Source organism: Maylandia zebra, linkage group LG3, assembly GCF_041146795.1.
Source record: "Maylandia zebra isolate NMK-2024a linkage group LG3, Mzebra_GT3a, whole genome shotgun sequence".
Lineage (NCBI taxonomy): Eukaryota > Metazoa > Chordata > Actinopteri > Cichliformes > Cichlidae > Maylandia > Maylandia zebra.
In genome coordinates this window covers 30,860,523-30,882,902 of record NC_135169.1, presented here as the reverse complement: position 1 = coordinate 30,882,902, position 22,380 = coordinate 30,860,523, and the positions used below count along the sequence as shown (strand labels likewise).

Below are 22,380 nucleotides of genomic sequence, written 5' to 3'. Positions count from 1 at the left end.
TGCTGTTATTGTGCAATAAATATCTTTATGTTTTCGACCCTGAGCTGATGTATTTTATACTCAGGGCTGCCCGTGGCTGCATGAAAACAACAGAAGATGATCGCTCATTGAAATGGACTGAAGACATAATTATATACAAATAGTTTTCATGATTATTCTTCTTATTTTACAATTATTGGACCACAGCTACATTTTATTTACTTATTCTGAACTCAAACTGACCTGCAGAATGATGCTTTATTTAAAGTAGGCCTGCACAGGCCTGTGCTGTTTTTCTCCTCTTTAAAGTTTTTGTTAAAAAGTTCTTAAAAGGTAAAAAAGCTCTTCTTCTTATTAAGACATCTTGTATTGTATTAAGTATATTTATTATCATCCTGAATTATGGACGATGAATTTTAAAGAAAGAAATCTGAAAAACAATCCAGACGTTAAAATTTGTGCCTCAATGATCAGCAGTTACTCAGGTTTGTGTCGACACATTTGTACAATAGTTTGTGTGAACTGGAGACCTGAAAAGTTGCACACAAATCACTGCACACATCTGTAAATCTTACTTTCTGCTTGTGAATCATATTATACACAGTTGTACCACTTTCAAGGTAAATTTGTTGCCATAAAAACAAGGATATACTGTCCACCTTCACTCCCTGTCTCTGTAGCTGTAAGTGGTTCTTCAAAGGGAAAATGCAGCTGTTAGCTGTAATGTTAGGATTTGTAGATCACTTTATAAATGTGGAGTGTGTGGAGAACAGGCTGTGTGAGTCAGATACACCAGTGGGCCACCACACACGTGTACCACACGGTAAATAAATGTAAACACTGACTTTTAAATCCAGCTTCATTTACAGTCAAAGTGTCACCAGGATGCAGTAAATCTTTCTCCTCTGAACAACAGCAAAAAGAAAATCAGGCTTCAAAATGACTTCATGTTTCTATTTGTGTCTAACTGGATATTTTTCTGTGAACAGTTCCCAGTAAGCCCACTGTGACCCTGCAGCCATCCTGGACTCAGATATACAGCGGTGAGACAGTCACTGTCAGATGTGAGATTCAGGGAGGTGAAGGAGCTCAGTGGACGTATGAATGGAGAGCAGCCAAGTTAAACACACCTCCAACATCCAATGAATACAGAATCATCAGAGCTACTGAGTCTGACAGTGGAGGATACAGCTGCCGGGGCAGAAGGGACTATTTCTTCTCAGAGTGGAGTGATATCATCACACTGACTGTATCATGTAAGATCTTTCATCCAGAGTATCTAAATAAGGAAAAAGCACTTCTTCTTTCTTACAGCTTTATAACTGTCTTTCATGTTGGTCAGTAAAATGTTTAGTTTTTATTCCAACAACAAAAACCTGAACAGCAGCTTTTTATTCACAGTGAAGAGAACAAAACATATGAGAGTAACTTCTCTGCTGTGCAGCTCTAATACATGAAATATGAAATGCAGAACAAATGCTGAATCTGTCTCAGCTGCTCCACCACATCCACTAAGAAACATTAAATCCACTGATTGTTCCTCATGTGTGTTTTTAACTTAGAAATGCAGCAAATTAAATATGAAAGATTAGTGTTGTGTTTGTGTGATAGTTGTACAGTTTGTTTCAGCTTCACCATTAAAGTTATGTGATATTTATTATTTCCATATTTCCACCAAGTTATTTAAACTGGTTTGATTCAGTCATTGACTTTTGTTCTTTTTCTAAACTGAACTGCAGATAAACCAAAGGCCAAACTGAGAGCTGATAACACAGCTGTTCCAGTAGGGGGCAGTGTGACCCTGACCTGCTCTGTGAACCCATCATCATCATCTGGATGGAAATACTACTGGTACAGAGATGAGAAATCCTCTGAAGCCCTGACCACACAAGATGCAGTTTTCCACTCAAATGGACAAATCAGTGTCTCACAGGAAGGACTCTACAGGTGCAGAGGAGGAAGAGGAGATCCAGTTTACTACACAGAGGACAGCCAGTCAGTCAGGATTGACAAAATTGGTGAGTTCAAAGTTAATGAACCCCAAATCACTACCTGATGAAAAGTATCTGATGGAAATTGACCCCTTTTGTCATTCACTTGTTCATTTCCTGAATACAGTCCCAATCAGGCCTGTCGTGACTCTGTATCCAAACTGGTCTGAGATATACAGAGGAGAGATGATCACTGTCAGATGTGAGATCCATGGAGGAGACACTGAGTGGGATTATGAGTGGGAAACAAACAGCAGGATAAAAGCTCCAAATCAAAATGAATACAGGATTAGATCTGCTTCATCATCCAACAGTGGAAACTATCGCTGTAAGGGCAGAATGAAAAGTTCACAGCATGAAACAACAGAGTGGAGTGATTCAGTCACACTGACAGTTTCTGACAGTAAGTAGAGACATAGTTCATTTAACCTGGAAATAGAAACAGTTTGTAAAAATGTGTTTTTATTAGTACATGTTGAGTCAAAGTCATTCGTGAAACAATCTGATGAACTTTTCCCTGTAACTTCAACAGCAAGTAAACCCAGAGCCACACTGACAGCACAAAGTTCAGTCATACCAGCAGGGGGCAGTGTGACACTGAGCTGCTCTGTGGAGGGCTCTGCTGGCTGGAAGTTTGACTGGTTCAGACGTGTTTCACAGTTTTCTGGAGCTCAGAAAATAGGAGCTGGAACATCAGAGCACACGATCAGTATTTCAGAAGGAGGCATCTATTACTGCAGAGGAGGGAGAGGAGATCCAGTTTTCTCCACAGAGGACAGTGCTGCAGTTACAATTCAGAAACAAGGTGAGGCACAAATAATTGAAAGTAATACTTGATAACTGTCAATTTTATATATACATATTATTCCATCTTGATTTTATATTTTAAATATTTGTGTTCGTTTATTTGTTTGTTGAACAGTTTTGGCTGCTGTGAAACTGCAGCACAGCTGGTCTCAGATATTCACTGGTGAGACAATCACTCTCAGATGTGAGATTCAGGGAGGTGAAGGAAAGGTGTGGAAATATGAATGGACAGCACCCAACACAAACAGCCCTCCAACATCCAGTGAATACAGGATCAGCAGAGTTTCAGTGTCCCACAGTGGATACTACAGATGTTGGGGTAGCAGTGACTATCTCTTAACAGGATGGTGTGATGCCTTCAGACTGACAGTTTCATGTGAGTTGGACCATGATTCATGCTGACATTTCATGTTTTCATGTTTACATCTGTCTACTACTCTTTGGTGTTCATTCAAAACTGAACTGGTATTTGAAGTTTGAATATTTATTTTCTTATTAATTAATTAATTTTGTTATTGTTATTTTCCCTGAACTAAATGATAACATGATGTATGTTTTCCTGTATCTTCAACAGCAAGTAAACCCAGAGCCACACTGACAGCACACAGTTCAGTCATACCAGCAGGGGGCAGTGTGACACTGAGCTGCTCTGTGGAGGGCTCTGCTGGCTGGAAGTTTGACTGGTTCAGACGTGATTCAGTCTCTTTTAAAGCTCAGCTCATGAGAGGAAATGAAGCAAACAGAGTTATTAGTGTCTCACAAGGAGGTCTGTACCACTGCAGAGGAGGGAGAGGAGATCCAGTTTACTACACAGAGGACAGCAGTGACGTCACAGTTACAGAAACTCGTGAGATTAATAATTTTATTTCTGCCAAACTGAGAGATGTCATTTTGTGTCCTGTGCTAACAATTTCATTCAACTGTGAGTTAATTAAACCTGAGATGAGAGACACCTCCTGACAAATAGAAGAATTTATTGCGTCTTATTTTTTTATCTTCATGTTTCTATTTGTGTCTAACTGGATATTTGTCTGTGAACAGTTCCCAGTAAGCCCACTGTGACCCTGCAGCCATCCTGGACTCAGATATACAGCGGTGAGACAGTCACTGTCAGATGTGAGATTCAGGGAGGTGAAGGAGCTCAGTGGACGTATGAATGGAGACGAGGCCAGTCAAACATACCTGAAACATCCAATGAATACAGAATCATCAGAGCTACTGAGTCTGACAGTGGAGGATACAGCTGCCGGGGCAGAAGGGACTATTTCTTCACAGAGTGGAGTGATATCATCACACTGACTGTATCATGTAAGATCTTTCATCCAGAGTATCTAAATAAGGAAAAAGCACTTCTTCTTTCTTACAGCTTTATAACTGTCTTTCATGTTGGTCAGTAAAATGTTTAGTTTTTATTCCAACAACAAAAACCTGAACAGCAGCTTTTTATTCACAGTGAAGAGAACAAAACATATGAGAGTAACTTCTCTGCTGTGCAGCTCTAATACATGAAAGATGAAATGCAGAACAAATGCTGGATCTGTCTCAGCTGCTCCACCACATCCACTAAGAAACATTAAATCCACTGATTGTTCCTCATGTGTGTTTTTAACTTAGAAATGCAGCAAATTAAATATGAAAGATTAGTGTTGTGTTTGTGTGATAGTTGTACAGTTTGTTGCAGCTTCACCATTAAAGTTATGTGATATTTATTATTTCCATATTTCCACCAAGTTATTTCAACTGGTTTGATTCAGTCATTGACTTTTGTTCTTTTTCTAAACTGAACTGCAGATAAACCAAAGGCCAAACTGAGAGCTGATAACACAGCTGTTCCAGTAGGGGGCAGTGTGACCCTGACCTGCTCTGTGAGCCCATCATCATCATCTGGATGGAAATACTACTGGTACAGAGATGAGAAATCCTCTGAAGCCCTGACCACACAAGATGCAGTTTTCCACTCAAATGGACAAATCAGTGTCTCACAGGAAGGACTCTACAGGTGCAGAGGAGGAAGAGGAAACCCAGTTTACTACACAGAGGACAGCCAGTCAGTCAGGATTGGGAAAACTGGTCAGTTCAAAGTTAATGAACCCCAAATCACTACCTGATGAAAAGTATCTGATGGAAATTGACCCCTTTTGTCATTCATTTGTTCATTTCCTGAATACAGTCCCAATCAGGCCTGTTGTGACTCTGTATCCAAACTGGTCTGAGATATACAGAGGAGAGACGATCACTGTCAGATGTGAGATCCATGGAGGAGACACTGAGTGGGATTATGAGTGGGAAACAAACAGCATGATAAAAGCTCCAAATCAAAATGAATACAGGATTAGATCTGCTTCATCATCCAACAGTGGAAACTATCGCTGTAAGGGCAGAATGAAAAGTTCACAGCATGAAACAACAGAGTGGAGTGATTCAGTCACACTGACAGTTTCTGACAGTAAGTAGAGACATAGTTCATTTAACCTGGAAATAGAAACAGTTTGTAAAAATGTGTTTTTATTAGTACATGTTGAGATATTTGACATGTTTAGATAGTCTCACTCTTAAAGTTCATCATAAATATTTGTGAGTCAACATTTTAGTGACATTGAATTCAGAGTTAAGAGACGAAAGATTGAGAGAAAATCTTTGTTGAACAGATGAACCCCGTCCTGTCCTCACTGTGTCTCCATCATGGCTGAGTCCTGGAGCCTCAGTAACTCTGAACTGTGAGGTTGAACATCCGTCTGCAGGATGGAGCTTCTACTGGTATAAAGCTGTTCCTGATCTATCAGAGAAATCCTCCAGTTATGAGCTGCTACCTGATGGCAGTGGGATTGCACAGGACTCCTACATCATTCATGGACAGACACACACAGCAGGATATGTGTGCAGAGCTGGAAGAGGAGACCCAGAGTATCACACTGATCACAGTCAACCAAAGTTTGTCTGGTCTGCAGGTCAGTTTGATTCTCTTATAACCAGTGCAGCTGTTGTTTACCTCCAAAGGTCACCCAAAGGAGAATTGAATCTTTTCATTTCTGATTGTGATTAAAGTCTTTATTTAAAACTTGTTTAATGTTTAGCTCAGTGAAATAAGTAGGTGACCCTATATGCCGTATGGCTAGGCAGCAGTCCGACCTGTGTCCCTTTGCTGTTTGTCTTCCCCTTTCACTCTCCCTGCTTTCCTGTCTCTCTACACTGTCACTATCAAAAAAAGTAAGAAGCTTTGTGTTTATTAATTGTAATTATTTTCACTTAGATAAAAGTGCATGTATAGATAAAACAGCCAAAAATACGAAATTTAAAAAAAAAAAGATAAAGAGAGAATGCTAACTAGTTAACGGCTCTGACAAATATGAGGAAAACCCTGACAGATAAGGAGATAGGTAATCGTTGCCATTAAAAAAAAAAAAAAAAAAAAAATTGTAACATCTGTGAGCTTTGTCTCTTCACTGCATGTTGTTTCCAGATGTTCATTCAGCAGCGTCTCTCACAGTGAGTCCTGACAGAGTGCAACACTTCACCTCTGACTCTGTCTCACTGACCTGTGAGGGAAACTTCACTGAGTGGAGAGTGAGGAAGTTCTCTGAGGACGGCCGACTGTACTCTGACTGTAGGAGAATGACTGGATCCACATGTAACATCAACACAACAAAGTCAGATACTGCAGTGTACTGGTGTGAGTCTGGATCAGGAGAGTTCAGCAGTGCAGTCAACATCACTGTACAGAGTATGTTATTATACATTTACTTCTTGGTTGTTAATGATTTAGACGTGACATGAACTTTTGTCCCACCTTTGCTGTATGTGAAGTCATTTCATGTGGAAAAATAAAACACATACAGCAGTTTTTAAATACACAAGATCAGATCTTCATGATGAAAAACATTTGTACAATCTGTTTTTATTATTGTTTGTCAGCTTTTTCTAAAAGTGTGCACCAGCTGATGTGACTGAAACAATTGTGTGTGATTGTGTCACAGATGATGGTGATGGTCCTATCCTGGTGAGTCCTGTTCATCCTGTGACTGAGGGAGCTTCTGTTAGTCTGAGCTGCAGTTTGAGAACACATAAAATACTTTCCAATGTGTTTTTCTATCACAATGACAAACTTATTCAAAATGATCCCCGAGGGGAGCTGAAGATCTCTGCAGTGTCAAAGTCTGATGAAGGTTTCTACAAGTGTCAGTACTCAGGAAGAGAGTCAGCACAGAGCTGGATGTCAGTTAAAGGTGAGCAGGATCAAAACAATTTATACGTTTTTGTAAATGAGTTTAGTGACTGAGAAGGAACATTAGATTGTCTGATTTAATTCTTAAAGTCACTTGGCTCTATTTTATAAATGTATTTATTCATAAGATTATAATTTATTAATTAATTTCTGTTTTTTGTTACGTGACTGTGTCAGGAGCTGACAGCTCTTCATCTCCTGTGTGGATGATTGTTGGACTGGTTTGTGGAGTCTCTCTCATTATTATTCTCCTGCTCTTGTTGTATCGCTGCAGACAGTCCAAGTGTAAGAGCCTCTTTTCTGTTTTTATTATTATAATTATTATTATTATTAGTAGTAGTAGTAGTCATAGTCATAGTATTAGTAGTAGTAGTATTGACATTGCATTGAGTATTTGTCACAGTTACTAAACTAAAACACAACTTTATCACAGAACTTAGAAAGTTATCCAAATAAAACAAAAACAAAAACTAAGAAACCAAATTTCTACAAATCTTATTAAAACAAACTATGATGAAGGATGTGACAGTAAAGGAAGATTGAGGCAGTCTATAAAACACAGGATAATGAGATGATGGGAAACAGGTGGGAACACAGTGATAACTAATGCCCCTTTTCCATTAGTACCTACTCGGATCAACTCACAACTATTCAAATCGTATTGATTGGTTTTCTATTACAATCAAGTACCACCTAATGTGTGTGGTCGTCCTAATAGCAACGTGGCTGAGCATCCTATGACGTAATTAGGATGCGTCACACACACTACAATGAAGGTGGACGTTGAGGCGATGATAAACCTGCTGCTCAGTCTGCGAATTTTCGTCACACTCTGGGACCATGATGTTGCTTTTGCAGCTGTTTTCCTCATTGTTGGGTTTCAAAAATGGCTCTTTTTATTTTCATCAACGAAATACTCTCATAAGTCATCAAGTGATGCCACTGACCAGCCAATCAGTGGGATGCAGGCTGATGACGTCATATTTTGGGATCGCCTCGGGTCGCCTGGAACTCCGGCTGAGTAAATACTGAAAAAGTACCTGGTAACAGGAATAGAGATGGCACGATACCACTTTTTTATGTCCGATACCGATACCGATATCATAAATTTGGATATCTGCCGATACCGATATGAATCCGATATAGTGTTTTTTAATCAACAAAACTGTTTTTTTAAATATCTTGCTGCATTTTGTATAAGTTCATATTCAAGTTTAAAACAACAACTACACTAAAGCTATTCTGTTATACCTGTATGCAAAAAAAAATATTTCATAGTTCAGCAATACTGATCAATCTAATAAACTTAAACCTACACCATCCTCCCTATTCTGGTATTTTAAAGAGTACTTAGCGTAAATATTAAGCAACCTAACTAATAGGGTTCCAACTCCCAGCAACAACAAAAATAAATAAATAAAAAATAGGGAACCACCCCTCACGCTCCACCTCATGATGCTTAATCGACGTAATCAACCTTAATTTGATGCAGTGTGAAAAAAAATGCACAGAAATCAATTATTTTTCAAGAAATATTAAATAGATTCAACATCTTTCTTCAACAAAATTGCAGACTGCACAGATAGTACCGTCCCAAAGGAAAAAGTACTATAGCTTACTAGGGTATATATATTAGACTTAATAGTCACTATATACAGTAATTGACTTCTATTCCTTTTACATCAAATTAAAACTTTGGGTGTCAGATAATTATTTATTAAAAGCTAGACATTTTAAATGAGAATAAGAAAGAAAAGTATGTCTTTGTGCCCCCTTTTCCCTGTTAATGCCCTATCGGCCCCCCTGGCTAAACTTTGCTAGATCCGCCCCTGCACAGTTACCAGCGTCAGCTACGTAGAAAAAGATCCTGGTGTAGAAAGTAATATTAAATAAATTCTAACAACAGCTTATCAAGCTTAAACGTGCTGCTGTTGTTCAGCCGCTGGTTTCCTCTTTCTGGTGCAAAGTGGGCCAAAAGCAAACAAGAGAGACGGACTCGCGACAGAAAAGCCGATCAGCTGATCATTAAGCAGTTTCATGATTGAAGTAGCAGCAAGAAGAGGCAGTCACTTGTTAAGCTTAACGCAGGAATGCTTTACAAACATTCAGAGATGGACTTACACACTTGCTTTACTTCTCTTGGGGATAACTTTGTCGGAGATGAAATGCCGGGTTGCTAGCGAAGCTCCAAATGCTATCCAGACCACCGACAGGTCCCGCATGCCACAGCCGCTCTATCACGTGACGCATACTGCTCCGACGTGCTAACGTTCTGAGGTGAGTTACGGCGTGTTGCAAGTTTTGCGAGGTGCTTTCGTGATATTTAATGGATCGGATTACATTTTTTATTTTTCTCCGATATCCGATCCAGTAATTTAGGTCAGTATCGGACCGATACCGATACGTAATATCGGATCGGTCCATCTCTAAACAGGACCTATGACCTGATGGAAAACCCTGAAAACCATGGTGACCTGACCTGAGTAGTTACTAATGGAAAAGAGGTTAACAGAATGACTATGGAGGATGTAAAACTAGACCCAAGATACAGACGAGAACAGAGACCAAAATAAAACAGGAAATGACTGACACTGAGACCTGGACTAAGACACACGAGCTTGATGCAGACAGTAGACAAAACATGGAGACCAGAGAGAAAGAACAGAGTGAGAACACAAGGGGATAAACAACCTCTCATTAACCAAATAGACAGATAACTGTAATGTAAACATAACATCATACGAGAAAACGAGAATGTCAACAATACAAAATACAGAACTATGAAACTAAGAATTATCAAAAACTAGAAAACCAGAGAAAGCAAAACATCAAAACCCGGGTCAACCATTCAGGGACCTTGAAGGAAGCACAGGCAGTTACCTGCTACACATTGTTACCTGTTGCACCTCCAACGGTTACATCATGGTAGCTGAAGGGTCATCAGCTGGGAGCCACCCTTCATTGATGTTTTGCTCCATTAATCATGGAACATCTTGTGGTGGTGGAGCAACGGGTGGAGGTCTCCCTACTGTCCCCACAGCTGACCCTAGGACACTTGTCTTCCCCACATCTGGTCTTTCCCGATCTCCATTAACCTTTACATGACGTAGGTTCAGTTTGTCCTCAGCAGTTTTTTGAAGAACATTTATCAAAATTCAGTTGGACAAACATCTAAATAACCAACAGACTACATGCAATAAAAGAATTTAAGGTAACTGGTACGCTGTCATTGGTTTACAATTGTGTAACAAAAATATGAACATTTTAGGTGCAGATAAACCCCGAGATGTCATTTACTCTAATATTGAACTGGAAAACTTTGGAAATAAGTGTGAGTACACAAAACATAGAATGTAGAAAAAATGTTTTTGAAATGTTTAAAAACGTATTAATTATTTTTCTTTTGTGGATTCGATCATCTTAACAGGGAAGCATCAAAAACCAGAGCAGAGTGCTGTTTATGCTAATGTGAAGACAGGAGCTGCAGGTACAGTCACAACAGTCTCATTCAGTGTTTGTACTTGAATGTGTATATACAGGGTGGGCCATTTATATGGATACACCGTAATAAAATGGGAATGGTTGGTGATATTAAAGTCCTGTTTGTAGCACATTAGTATATGCGAGGGGGCAAACTCCTCAAGATGGGTGGTGACCATGGTGGCCATTTAGAAGTTGGCCATCTTGTATACAACTTTTGTTTTTTCAATAGGAAGAGGGCCATGTGACACATCAGACTTATTGGTAATATCACAAGAAAAACAATGGTGTGCGTGGTTTCAACGTAACTTTATTCTGTCATGAGTTATTTACAAGTTTCTGACCACTTTTAAAATGTGTTCAATGTGCTGCCCATTGTGTTGGATTGTCAATGCAACCCTCTTCTCCCACTCTTCACACACTAATAGCAACACCGCAGGAGAAATGCCAGCACAGGCATCCAGTATCCGTAGTTTCAGGTGCTGCACATCTCGTATCTTCACACCATAGACAATTGCCTTCAGATGACCCCAAAGATAAAAGTCTAAGGGGGTCAGATCGGGAGACCTTGGGGTCCATTCAACTGGCCCACGACGACCAATCCACTTTCCAGGAAACTGTTCAAATAGGAATGCTCGGACCTGGCACCCATAATTTGGTGGTGCACGATCTTGCTGGAAAAACTCAGGGAACGTGCCAGCTTCAGTGCATAAAGAGGGACACACATCATCATGTAGCAATTTCAAATATCCAGTGGCCTTGAGGTTTCCCTTGATGAAGAATGGACCCACTATCGTTGTACCCCATATACCACACCAGACCATCACTTTTGTTGTTCCAACAGTCTTGGAGGGATCCATCCAATCTGGGTTAGTGTCAGACCAATAGCGGTGGTTTTGTTTGTTAACTTCACCATTCACATAAAAGTTTGCCTCATCACTGAACAAAATCTTCTGCGTGAACTGAGGGTAGCTGGAGTTTGTAAGGGTGCCATTTGTGAGTAGCTAATATCCGCCGAAGGGATGTTCGACTAATGCCACTCTCCAGTGACATGCGGCGAGTGCTACGCTGTGGGCTCTTGCTGAGTGAAGCTAGGACAGCCACTGATGTTTCTTCATTAGTGACAGTTTTCTTGCGTCCACATTTTGGCAAATCCAACGCTGAACCAGTTTCACAAAACTGAGCAAGCAGTTTGCTAACTGTAGCATGGAAGATGGGTGGTCTCGTAGGGTGTTGCATTGAAATCTGCTGCAATGACCCGGTTACTGCGTTCACCAGATATCAACACAATTTCGATCCGCTCCTCACGTGTTAACCTCCTCGACATGTCAATGGCTGTGAACAAAGAGAAACTTGTAAATAACTCATGAAAGAATAAAGTTACGTTGAAACCACGCACACCATTGTTTTTCTTGTGACATTACCAATAAGTTTTATGTGTCACATGGCCCTCTTCCTATTGAAAAAACAAAAGTTGCATCCAAGATGGCCGACTTCTAAATGGCCACCATGGTCACCACCCATCTTGCCCCCTCACATATACTAATGTGCCACAAAAAGGACTTTAATATCACCAACCATTCCCGTTTTATTACGGTGTATCCATATAAATGGCCCACCCTGTATATATATATATATATATATATATATATATATATATATATATATACAGGGGGTGCATAATTATTAGGCAAATGAGTATTTTGTCCACATCATCCTCTTCATGCATGTTGTCTTACTCCAAGCTGTATAGGCTCGAAAGCCTACTACCAATTAAGCATATTAGGTGATGTGCATCTCTGTAATGAGAAGGGGTGTGGTCTAATGACATCAACACCCTATATCAGGTGTGCATAATTATTAGGCAACGTCCTTTCCTTTGGCAAAATGGGTCAAAAGAAGGACTTGACAGGCTCAGAAAAGTCAAAAATAGTGAGATATCTTGCAGAGGGATGCAGCAGTCTCAAAATTGCAAAGCTTCTGAAGCGTGATCATCGAACAATCAAGCGTTTCATTCAAAATAATCAACAGGGTCGCAAGAAGCGTGTGGAAAAACCAAGTCGCAAAATAACTGCCCATGAACTGAGAAAAGTCAAGCGTGCAGCTGCCAAGATGCCACTTGCCACCAGTTTGGCCATATTTCAGAGCTGCAACATCACTGGAGTGCCCAAAAGCACAAGATGTGCAATACTCAGAGACATGGCCAAGGTAAGAAAGGCTGAAAGACGACCACCACTGAACAAGACACACAAGCTGAAACGTCAAGACTGGGCCAAGAAATATCTCAAGACTGATTTTTCTAAGGTTTTATGGACTGATGAAATGAGAGTGAGTCTTGATGGGCCAGATGGATGGGCCCGTGGCTGGATTGGTAAAGGGCAGAGAGCTCCAGTCCGACTCAGACGCCAGCAAGGTGGAGGTGGAGTACTGGTTTGGGCTGGTATCATCAAAGATGAGCTTGTGGGGCCTTTTCGGGTTGAGGATGGAGTCAAGCTCAACTCCCAGTCCTACTGCCAGTTTCTGGAAGACACCTTCTTCAAGCAGTGGTACAGGAAGAAGTCTGCATCCTTCAAGAAAAACATGATTTTCATGCAGGACAATGCTCCATCACACGCGTCCAAGTACTCCACAGCGTGGCTGGCAAGAAAAGGTATAAAAGAAGAAAAACTAATGACATGGCCACCTTGTTCACCTTATCTGGACCCCATTGAGAACCTGTGGTCCATCATCAAATGTGAGATTTACAAGGAGGGAAAACAGTACACCTCTCTGAACAGTGTCTGGGAGGCTGTGGTTGCTGCTGCACGCAATGTTGATGGTGAACAGATCAAAACACTGACAGAGTCCATGGATGGCAGGCTTTTGAGTGTCCTTGCAAAGAAAGGTGGCTATATTGGTCGCTGATTTGTTTTTGTTTTGTTTTTGAATGTCAGAAATGTATATTTGTGAATGTGGAGATGTTATATTGGTTTCACTGGTAAAAATAAATAATTGAAATGGGTATATATTTGTTTTTTGTTAAGTTGCCTAATAATTATGCACAGTAATAGTCACCTGCACACACAGATATCCCCCTAAAATAGCTAAAACTAAAAACAAACTAAAACTACTTCCAAAAACATTCAGCTTTGATATTAATGAGTTTTTTGGGTTCATTGAGAACATGGTTGTTGTTCAATAATAAAATTATTCCTCAAAAATACAACTTGCCTAATAATTCTGCACTCCCTGTATATATATATGTGTGTGTGTGTGTGTGTGTGTATATATATATGTGTGTGTGTACGTATATATGTGTATATATATATGTATATATGTATGTATTAGGGGTGCAACGATACACAAAATTCACGGTTCGGTTCGATACTTTGGTGTCACGGTTTGATATCTTTTCGATACAAAAAAAATGTTCATGCCTTTTTAATTTGTCATTTATTAAAATTATAAATATATATTTTAACTAAAAAGTACAGTTTTTAAATTTTATGTTGCTGAAACAAAAAAGTAATAAAAAAATATATATATATATCTCAGGGCTCGCAAAATTTCAAAATCCCTGGTACCCCTTCGGGCAGGGACTCTTCAGTTTTTGGTAGCCCAAAATAAATTTAAGTAGCCCGAATAAAAAAGAGAGCAATTTTTTGATTGATGTTTTGTTTCCTGCTTTGTTTCCTTTACAATATTATACATTAAAGTATAATATTGTATAATTATATAATATTAACTTCTTATCTTGTGCGCGTTTTTTATTTTGACAGCGAATGCGCACCTGTGGACCACTTATGTGCACCCCTGGTTATTTAGCTCGTCATATCGCAGCCACAGAAATTATTTTGTCCATGAAACCATAAAGCTGCACTTTCTTTTTGCCTTATAGTCTGATTTGTCAAAACTTTTCCGTTTTGTGGTCACTTCTTCACCCTGACCTGTCTTATTTGGCTCAGCAGAACTAAAATATATATCCTGCTGCTTTTACACACGCACTCACATAACGCTGAGCGATTCTCTGTGTGATCAACCTCTCAAATGTTTAAGCTTGCTGCGGGAGATTTCACTTGTCATGTTTGCATAGTAAGCTAACGATTGATAAGACGATGTCAGAGGAATTGGTGCACAAATTATCATCACTCACCAATCAGTGCTGTCGCTCTCTATACACAGTTTGCAAAGTGAAAGCAAAAAACAAGCGCAAATTCAAACGCGATTTCAATATGTCACATATTGACAGTGGCTCACCGATGCCAATGACATAATTACCCAGCTACATTTCCAAAAGAATGCAAAAGCATTGACATATATTTTTCCTTCCTATGATAGCCCGCAAAATCGCTAGCCCGACGTCCCGGGGCTAGCGATTTTGCGAGCCCTGTATCTGATTGAGGAATCACTCATCTTTGGAAAAGAGAGTTTATTACAGAGAAATGGCTCTTTCCAAAATAAAAACTATACTATACGCTTCTTCTGGGCTATATTCAACATATTAGGTCCCCATAAGGAGAATCATGTGCTAACGGCTGTCTAAATGACTCGGGTAAAGTTTGTAGCATGCCTGCTTTTTGTTTTTGTCTGCTTCCACTTCTCTTTTGCCTGGGGCTGGACGGCCAACACGTTAACGAGCTAACTGCGCTAACACACTAGTTCCCACCAATGTAATTGAGCTTTGCGTGGCACATCCAACATACTGTTTTACTTTAGTCCATGACGTGCTTACCTTCAGGGTCATACGTCACATGAAGACCAAAATAGTTCCAAACGCCACATCTGAATGAGGGTGGGGGAGGTTCAATTTGCCATGTTGCAACGAGAGCTTAACTTGTCTGGCTAGCTTGCCCTGCGCTCAGTGAATCTGCGTTCGACTACTCCGCCTAGGCTGCACTGTCGAGCGCAGATCCACTGAGTGCTCAACACAGACAGGATCGTTAGAAGGAAAGTTGATAAAATAAATAAAAAAATTTGTATTGTTCGATACATATGCGTACCGAACTGCAAGCACTGTATCGAACGGTTCAATATCGATACGAGTATCGTTGCACCCCTAGTATGTATATATGTATGTATATATATATATACATACATATATATATATAATTTTTTTTTTCTTTCCTTTGTGGATTTCATTATCGTGACAGGGAGGCTTCGTAGAGCGGAGGAGAGTGCCATTTACTCTGATGTAAAGATGGGAGCTGCAGGTAAGGTCACAACAGTCTCATCCAGTGATCCGGTCATTGCGTATAGTAGTACTGATCACTAGCGTTGAATCTTGCGCACATGTGGAAATTCATATCCAAAAAACAAGAAGTCTACTTTGTTTAAAGTATGTTATTTTTATTGCATCTAAAGTATGATTTTAGAAATGGTTTCCAGCTGTTTCTTAGAGATATTCCCCCATATTTTTTGGGGTTTTTTTGTTTTGTTTTGTTAGTTTGCGTGTTTTAGGGGAGACCAGGTATGGTTGTAACACATTTTGCTCCAGCACCCATAACACAATTAATTTTTGTGCTAGAGGTCACAAACCTTTACACAAATTACCCATTTTTTCCCTATAAATGTCAACCATTCAAAGCCCTGCAAGAATACCACAGACCTTGTGTGTTAATGTTAAATACATGGTGTTCCTTTGTTATCACCTACTCCACAATCAGGGTGGGTTGTAACACATGCTGGGGAGAAGTGTCAGTCGACACCAGAGAATGTGCTTCAAAAAAGTGATGTATTGGAATAAAAGAACAGTTTTTGTCTCTATTTCTCTGTGACTGACCATATCTCAAACACACCCTGGCATGTGCGGCTGTGTACATTAGTTTAGTAGAGCAAACTTTCATAATACAACGGACACTTAGTAAAGTTAGTACAATGCAAGTCTGTGTGGTGGAGTGTGGTCTGAGCATGAGAGAAGAAGAGGCAACTGCACAGCAAAGACACATAATAACTCCAGCTTTGTGTCTTTTTAATTTCAGCTAAGGTATGGAACAAATCGCTTCCTTTTCAGCTCAATACAAAACGCGTAATATTTTCTCTGAATACGGGACGAAACTCCGTCATGCTAGCTAGTACACAGTACGAGTTATTGTAACTGACTGTAAAAAGTAAGCATAATGAAAATAAACTACACCTGAACTTGGTTTACATCTGACCCAGATAGACTGCAGGTGATAACTTCTTACCTGAAGTTCAGTTCACCTGACACTGGGACCGGTGGCCGCCTCCGGTCTCTCCTCCTCCTGCCTCCCATTTCCCTCATCCACCTGCTGGCCTCTGTGGAAGCTCCGCCATAGCCACCACCAAACAACTGACTTATTTTTACACATCTGCCAGCATCTGATTATACCATTACAAAAAAAAAAACAACAACAAAAAACCCATAAAGACGAAAAATGACCATCGGCCCGCCGGGCAAATGCCCGGTATGCCCGATGGCCAGTCTAGCTATGGTCCTATCATCATAATCATGTATCCACTATTTTTACAGTAGCTGCCAGGGCCAGAAAAGGAGACTGGTAGCTGTGCATGGGTCAAATTTGCTACAAAAAACAAAACAAAAAAACTTTTGTATGTCACAACCAGTTTGTTCTCAATAAAATCTGCATACACTTGCAACCCTGACAAGCACCATGTGAAATCAGGGATGGAAGTGGGTAAAAACTGAAATCATCATATGACTCCTATCTCATCCCTGAGATAGATAGGATGAGATTAGTGGCGTTACAACTCTCCCCATGTTACAACCATACCCAGAACTTATCTATATCTTTAAATATAAAACACATTGTATGTCTTTTGTCTAAGACAGCTAAGCATACATAAAGACAACAGTTGATTTTCATTTCAGTTTCAGTCAACCTCTTGTCCCTTCAGTGAATAGCTACATATCACATTTCTGCTGAATAAATATCACTTCTCTTTTAGAGGACAGTCTGATGTATGCTGAGATCAACCACCACAAAAAACAAAAAGCCAAGAAAAATAAAGGTGAGCAAAGTCTGCCATCATCTCCACTCAGTATTGTTCAGTCTGTTTCTTATCTTAAAGATGTAAATCTTCTTATGTTACAATTTCTATTCACAGTTTACATAATTTAATAAAAGCTTCTTTTTTATCTTTTTTAATTGATATAATCTTTTTTATATGAATTGTTCGTCTAAGTACAAGTACATTGATATTTTTTTAAGTATAAAATATATCTTATAGATTACTGTTGTAGCAGTGTAGCAGTAGCAGTGCATAAATAATCACTTTAGGAAGCACTTTTATTAGTAGTAATAGTAATAATAAGAAGAAGACGAAGAATCAATTCCATTCTCTGTTTCAGCACAAGTAAAATCAGGTGCATTCATATCTAATGACTAATCATTTTTTAAATTTTTTTTAATTATTAATTTATTTTATATTTCAAGGCGTCTATATAAAACTTTGATTTGATTTCTCTTCCATGCAGCAAAAAAAGCCCATGTTTTTTTTTTGTTTGTTTTTTTCTATTTATTTATTTTTTTGTGCTGTTTTATTTTCTAATTTTTGGACAATTATGATATAAAAAACAGTTATTGATTTTAATTATGAGAATATGAAAAAGTTTAAATAATTGTCTTTCTACTTACAGGAAAATCAAGTCCTGAATCAAACAATGAAGCAGTTTACTCCCAAGTCAAATTAGAAAGAGCTCTAGGTAATATGAAAATATAATTATTAAATCTAACTATATCCTCACTTAACATTTTTTGCATAAAACTTTGAAGGCAAAAGTTAGATATGTCATCTTTAGTATTTGAGCTTTAAAGTTAAGATTTTGCACATTTTTGCAAAGATATATGTAATAAATGTGTAATATTTAGGTACCGCTGTGTCCAAGCTACTTGCACTTTCTTTCTTCACTTGTGAGATTATCTTCAGACCGTTGTAAATTTCTTATAGTTTACCTCCATCCACCTTTTTCCGTTGATCCATCAGCTGTATGTGATATTTGTGTTGCACAAATGTATGCTGAGATCTCATATCTCTCTTAGAGGACAGTCCAATGTATGCTCAGGTCAACCGCTGGGATAAAGGAAATACTAAGACAAACAAGGGTGAGTAAAGCCTGCAATCATTTACAGTGATGACATGGATAATTTATTATAATGATTTATGATTACATTTAAAAATGTAAATCTGTTTGTTTGTGTGTGTGTGCATTTTTGTTTATATCACTAATAAAAACAGTGATAAAGAAAACTTTATTAACCTGTGGTTTAAGAAAATTATTGTTGTTTTTGTTGTTGTTGTTGTTGTTATGAGACTACACAAGTCTTTTAAGTAAACTTCTCTCCATTACAGGAAAATCAAGTCTTGTGTCAGCTGATGAAGCAATTTACTCTGAAGTCAAATGAGGGAGCACTCTAGGTATTTATGCTGACATGATGGAGTATGATGTGATGATTTATTCTTGTTCTTTAGCTCATATTATTGTTTCAAATTGGAAATCTTGTTGTCTTTTTTGCTTTACAGATCAGTGAGGAGAGCTGTAACAGCAACCCCAAAATGAAGCTTTTTATGAAGCCACTGTTGCTCCTCTGCTACCCAAGTGTCATACACACCCAATAAGTATAAGAGTTATAGGTCATCATCATTATGAAATACAATATCTGTATTAATAACTGTAGACATATTACTGTATTTTAGCACAAAAAAGTACAAACTGGTGTGCTTCTGTTTAGTTTCATGCTCTCTCTATTCACTCAGTGATAATAACAGCATGACTTACAGTCAGCTTTTTCAGTGTTACATATAGTTTATTAATGTTTGGGCAATAAACACGGTATACTTTTGTATGCAATAATCTTCTACATTATTAAAAGAAGACTGATATAATATGATATATATCTGACTGTATTTGTGCAAAATACTAATGAACCTGTTGATGTCAATTATGGAATAATTTGCTTTTTCTCCATGAAAATATGCGTTCATATTATAATATGTGTGTCTCTGGTTGTGTGTGTGTGTGTGTGTCTGAGAGAGAGAGATACATACATATAAACATACAGAATGTGAGATGCTGTGTTTGCTCCAGTTCAGTGTGGTGGCAAGGCCCAAAAATAATATCTGCCCGGGACTTTTCACAGAGTCATGAAAGACCTTATCTTCATCTCTTTGACTACAGAACTAAAATGACAAAGAACAATCTAAGCAGAATGTGTGCAAGCTTATGGAAAATATATTTTAGCTCTGACAGCTGGTAGACAGAGAGCATAGACACAGAACAACTGTCTGTGACTCACCGGCTGAAGAAGTGGAAGAGTGAGAAACTGAAATGTCCAATCTGTGTTCTTTTTGGAGTCCGGAGAATTGCTGGGAGCAGAAAGGCAGAAACAGAGTTGTCCCCAGGAGGGACAAACCAGGATTCAGGGACAGGAACAGAAAAACAGCACAACATGACACTCAGTCTGGGCCTGTATAGGACCTCATATGGGTATTCTGTAATTAGTGTTGCCAACTGTCCCATTTCAGCTGGCACATCCCATATAATGAGCAAAATTGGTTTGTCCCTTATTCTACCAAATATCATGAAAATTGATGGTTACCCGCAATGTCACACACAGTGCATTTTTACACTATGCCCAGCTTGTTGTGCACTGTGCTTCTGGCACGCCACGGTGTCCCTTATTTGATATTTAAAAGTTGGCAACCCTATCTGTAATTGACATATCATTTACATATCCACGTAGGCTGCCCTACATCAAATGACCAGCATATCTCTGTACTTCCAAATGAGCTGTTAAAGGGGTCTTTGTGTGATCTGTCCTTGGTGAAGCAAATGGACGAAAAGATTTGACACATTGACAGAGCTTCTCTCCACCACTGCAGCACCAATGTAGAAAGATGTCCTGGTCCACCACTTCTCCTCTGCTTAGGCTTAGCCTTTCACCAGCCCCTCACTCTTCATCCTCCATGCTCACCATTTCTTCTTTTCTGCCAGTACTTGCATCTCGCACGATGAAGAAGCTCTTGATGGTGAAGTAGTAGTTACCAGCCCAAGACCTGCAGCATGTCTGGGGAGCTCACCTTTGCCCATTTTTCTGGAAATTCCTGACTCAATGTTGGCCAGCTCTTCTGGCTTGATGATACCAAGCAGTTCATTGGTGGTTCTGCACCTAGTTAGTCTGAGGCATCTGCAACCTTAACTCCTCGAGCTCCCTCTTCCAGGTAGAAGCTCCCACCTATGTTGCCCAGGATAATTGCTAATCTGTGAGCCCTGTGCAGCTCAAGCTTTAGAAACCCAGGCTACCAAAGCCTCCTGAGCAGCTCCAGGTTCCCGAGTCATCTCTGAAGCCTTCAGTGCTGCTCTAGTCACCAGTCATCCCATACAAACAGAATCAGAGCCCATGGGCCCTGAGCAACCAGGACCAGACGCCATGGATTTTTCGCCACCGAGTTCAGAGGGCCTCTGTGTTCCTGCGCTGCTACAGTTGACCTCCAACCAAGGCACCTAAGGTTCATTGTTCTGGTCCCAGTCCCTTCCAACATCTTCATCAAGATGATAGAGAATTATGTGTGGGATCACATTTTTTTTATATTTAAAATTAAATGTCTATCTATGATTAGCACACTTGGCTCGCAGTACTAACCACAGCCTGCTCATATATTTCTCTGTGGAGTTTCCCACAGAGTAAGCCAGAATAAACTTTACTCTGACTTCCTCTGACAGACCAAAGATGTGCTTGAGAATGGCTGATTCTCTCTCTCTATGTTGACCCTCTGATAATGTGGCGACCTTTCCAAGATGTACACCACTTTTTGTCCCTGTGTCACTTTGAATTAGATAAGAGGTTAAACAATTGATTGGATGTTACTGTTTTGACAGTGTTGCACTCTCTGACTTTTGATGGGAGCACTGTATCCCTATACACTGTGATCATGTCAGCAACAACAACTTCACCTGTAGAGTTCAAGACTTTGCAGATGATAAATGCTGTATTCTTTTTAATAAAAGTAACATAATCAGTACAGTAAATTGTACTACTTTCTTTTTGTGTCAGCTTTGCATATGTGCATATGTAGTTTCTGTCCATTCTGCTATACTTATTTTTATGTACTGAAAGTGACCTGATGAATTACGTCATCTAGAGAAAAGGAAATGCAGTCTGTAGCTTAGAGCTGCTTTTATGTTCACCAAATTTTTAAGCAGACGATCAAAAAAGGAATCTAGTCAAGAAGAGCACAGTGGGAATTTAATGGTGCTCCTTTTGCACTGCGCTACCCATAGTGTTAATGCAAGGCTATGAAAAATTTGAGAGAACTGGAGTGACTATGGCCATGACACATATCTTTGTGTGTGTGCGTGTGTGTGTGTGTGCATGTGTGTGCATGTGTGTGTGTGTGTAGATGTGTAGAGAAGCTGCAAAGAGTGCGTTTGTCAGTCAAACAAATGGCAATTTTTCCTCATTGTTTACTGATGTTTAATATTGTAACGAGGAAACAAATGTAATCACACTAGTCCACGTAGTAGTTTAGATGATGCATGTATTTCATAGTGAATTACCAATGATGGGAACCACTGCAACCAGAAAGTAGTGCTATGATCACTGTAAATGATAATTACATAAATAAATGCAGAACATAATGTGACTGTTTTGACCTTTCTTGGCACAAGAAGCAAGCTGATGTGGACAACAAATGTCAGCAGTGGAACGGTGCTGCTGTGGTTTGTGTAGCTGTTTATAGTTCTATGAGCTCATTATAAAGGGGAAGGAAGCACAAAGACACTTTACAAGGAAACAGCTTCACCGTTAGAACACGTTGACTTTAGCACTGCAGCAGGGTTGGGTGTGACAATGAGGCACTCTTTGTTCTGCATGCTTGATTTATTATGTGAGTACATTAATAACTGTGTCTTATGAGTATCACAAATTATTGAACATGTTTCTG

At 39.3% G+C, this 22,380-nt stretch overlaps 3 protein-coding genes across 3 annotated transcripts; all 3 read left to right on the top strand.

Annotated features, from left to right (window-relative positions):
• The first annotated feature begins 445 nt into the window (after window positions 1-445).
• On the top strand, window positions 446-4,885 carry LOC143416723 (high affinity immunoglobulin gamma Fc receptor I). Its single transcript, XM_076882207.1, has 4 exons — window positions 446-464; window positions 969-1,235; window positions 3,819-4,085; window positions 4,569-4,885. The coding sequence occupies exons 1-4, from the start codon at window positions 446-448 to the stop codon at window positions 4,883-4,885; spliced, it is 870 nt and encodes a 289-aa protein (XP_076738322.1).
• A 60-nt stretch (window positions 4,886-4,945) lies between these two features.
• LOC143416722 (low affinity immunoglobulin gamma Fc region receptor II-like) lies at window positions 4,946-7,053 on the top strand. Its single transcript, XM_076882206.1, has 4 exons — window positions 4,946-5,223; window positions 5,426-5,725; window positions 6,238-6,498; window positions 6,752-7,053. Exons 1-4 carry the CDS (start codon window positions 5,076-5,078, stop codon window positions 7,051-7,053), a joined length of 1,011 nt encoding a protein of 336 aa, XP_076738321.1. The 5' UTR covers window positions 4,946-5,075.
• A 116-nt stretch (window positions 7,054-7,169) lies between these two features.
• Window positions 7,170-22,075, top strand: LOC112431343 (uncharacterized). Its single transcript, XM_076881694.1, has 9 exons — window positions 7,170-7,284; window positions 10,268-10,330; window positions 10,427-10,486; window positions 15,609-15,668; window positions 17,386-17,448; window positions 18,077-18,142; window positions 18,480-18,542; window positions 18,790-18,855; window positions 18,961-22,075. Exons 1-8 carry the CDS (start codon window positions 7,206-7,208, stop codon window positions 18,840-18,842), a joined length of 507 nt encoding a protein of 168 aa, XP_076737809.1. The 5' UTR covers window positions 7,170-7,205; the 3' UTR covers window positions 18,843-18,855; window positions 18,961-22,075.
• The last annotated feature ends 305 nt before the right edge of the window (window positions 22,076-22,380 follow it).

What these genes read in the sequence shown, in the direction of transcription:
- LOC143416723 (XM_076882207.1), top strand. An exon ending in CATCACACTGACTGTATCAT is followed by an intron (nt 1,236 to 3,818) that starts GTAAGATCTTTC and finishes GTCTGTGAACAG; the next exon opens with TTCCCAGTAAGCCCACTGTG. An exon ending in CATCACACTGACTGTATCAT is followed by an intron (nt 4,086 to 4,568) that starts GTAAGATCTTTC and finishes ACTGAACTGCAG; the next exon opens with ATAAACCAAAGGCCAAACTG.
- LOC143416722 (XM_076882206.1), top strand. Translation starts at nt 5,076, where the DNA reads ATGATAAAAGCTCCAAATCAAAATGAATACAGGATTAGATCTGCTTCA. An exon ending in AAAGTTTGTCTGGTCTGCAG is followed by an intron (nt 5,726 to 6,237) that starts GTCAGTTTGATT and finishes TGTTGTTTCCAG; the next exon opens with ATGTTCATTCAGCAGCGTCT. An exon ending in AGTCAACATCACTGTACAGA is followed by an intron (nt 6,499 to 6,751) that starts GTATGTTATTAT and finishes ATTGTGTCACAG; the next exon opens with ATGATGGTGATGGTCCTATC.
- LOC112431343 (XM_076881694.1), top strand. Translation starts at nt 7,206, where the DNA reads ATGATTGTTGGACTGGTTTGTGGAGTCTCTCTCATTATTATTCTCCTG. An exon ending in TCGCTGCAGACAGTCCAAGT is followed by an intron (nt 7,285 to 10,267) that starts GTAAGAGCCTCT and finishes TGAACATTTTAG; the next exon opens with GTGCAGATAAACCCCGAGAT. An exon ending in GGAAAACTTTGGAAATAAGT is followed by an intron (nt 10,331 to 10,426) that starts GTGAGTACACAA and finishes TCATCTTAACAG; the next exon opens with GGAAGCATCAAAAACCAGAG.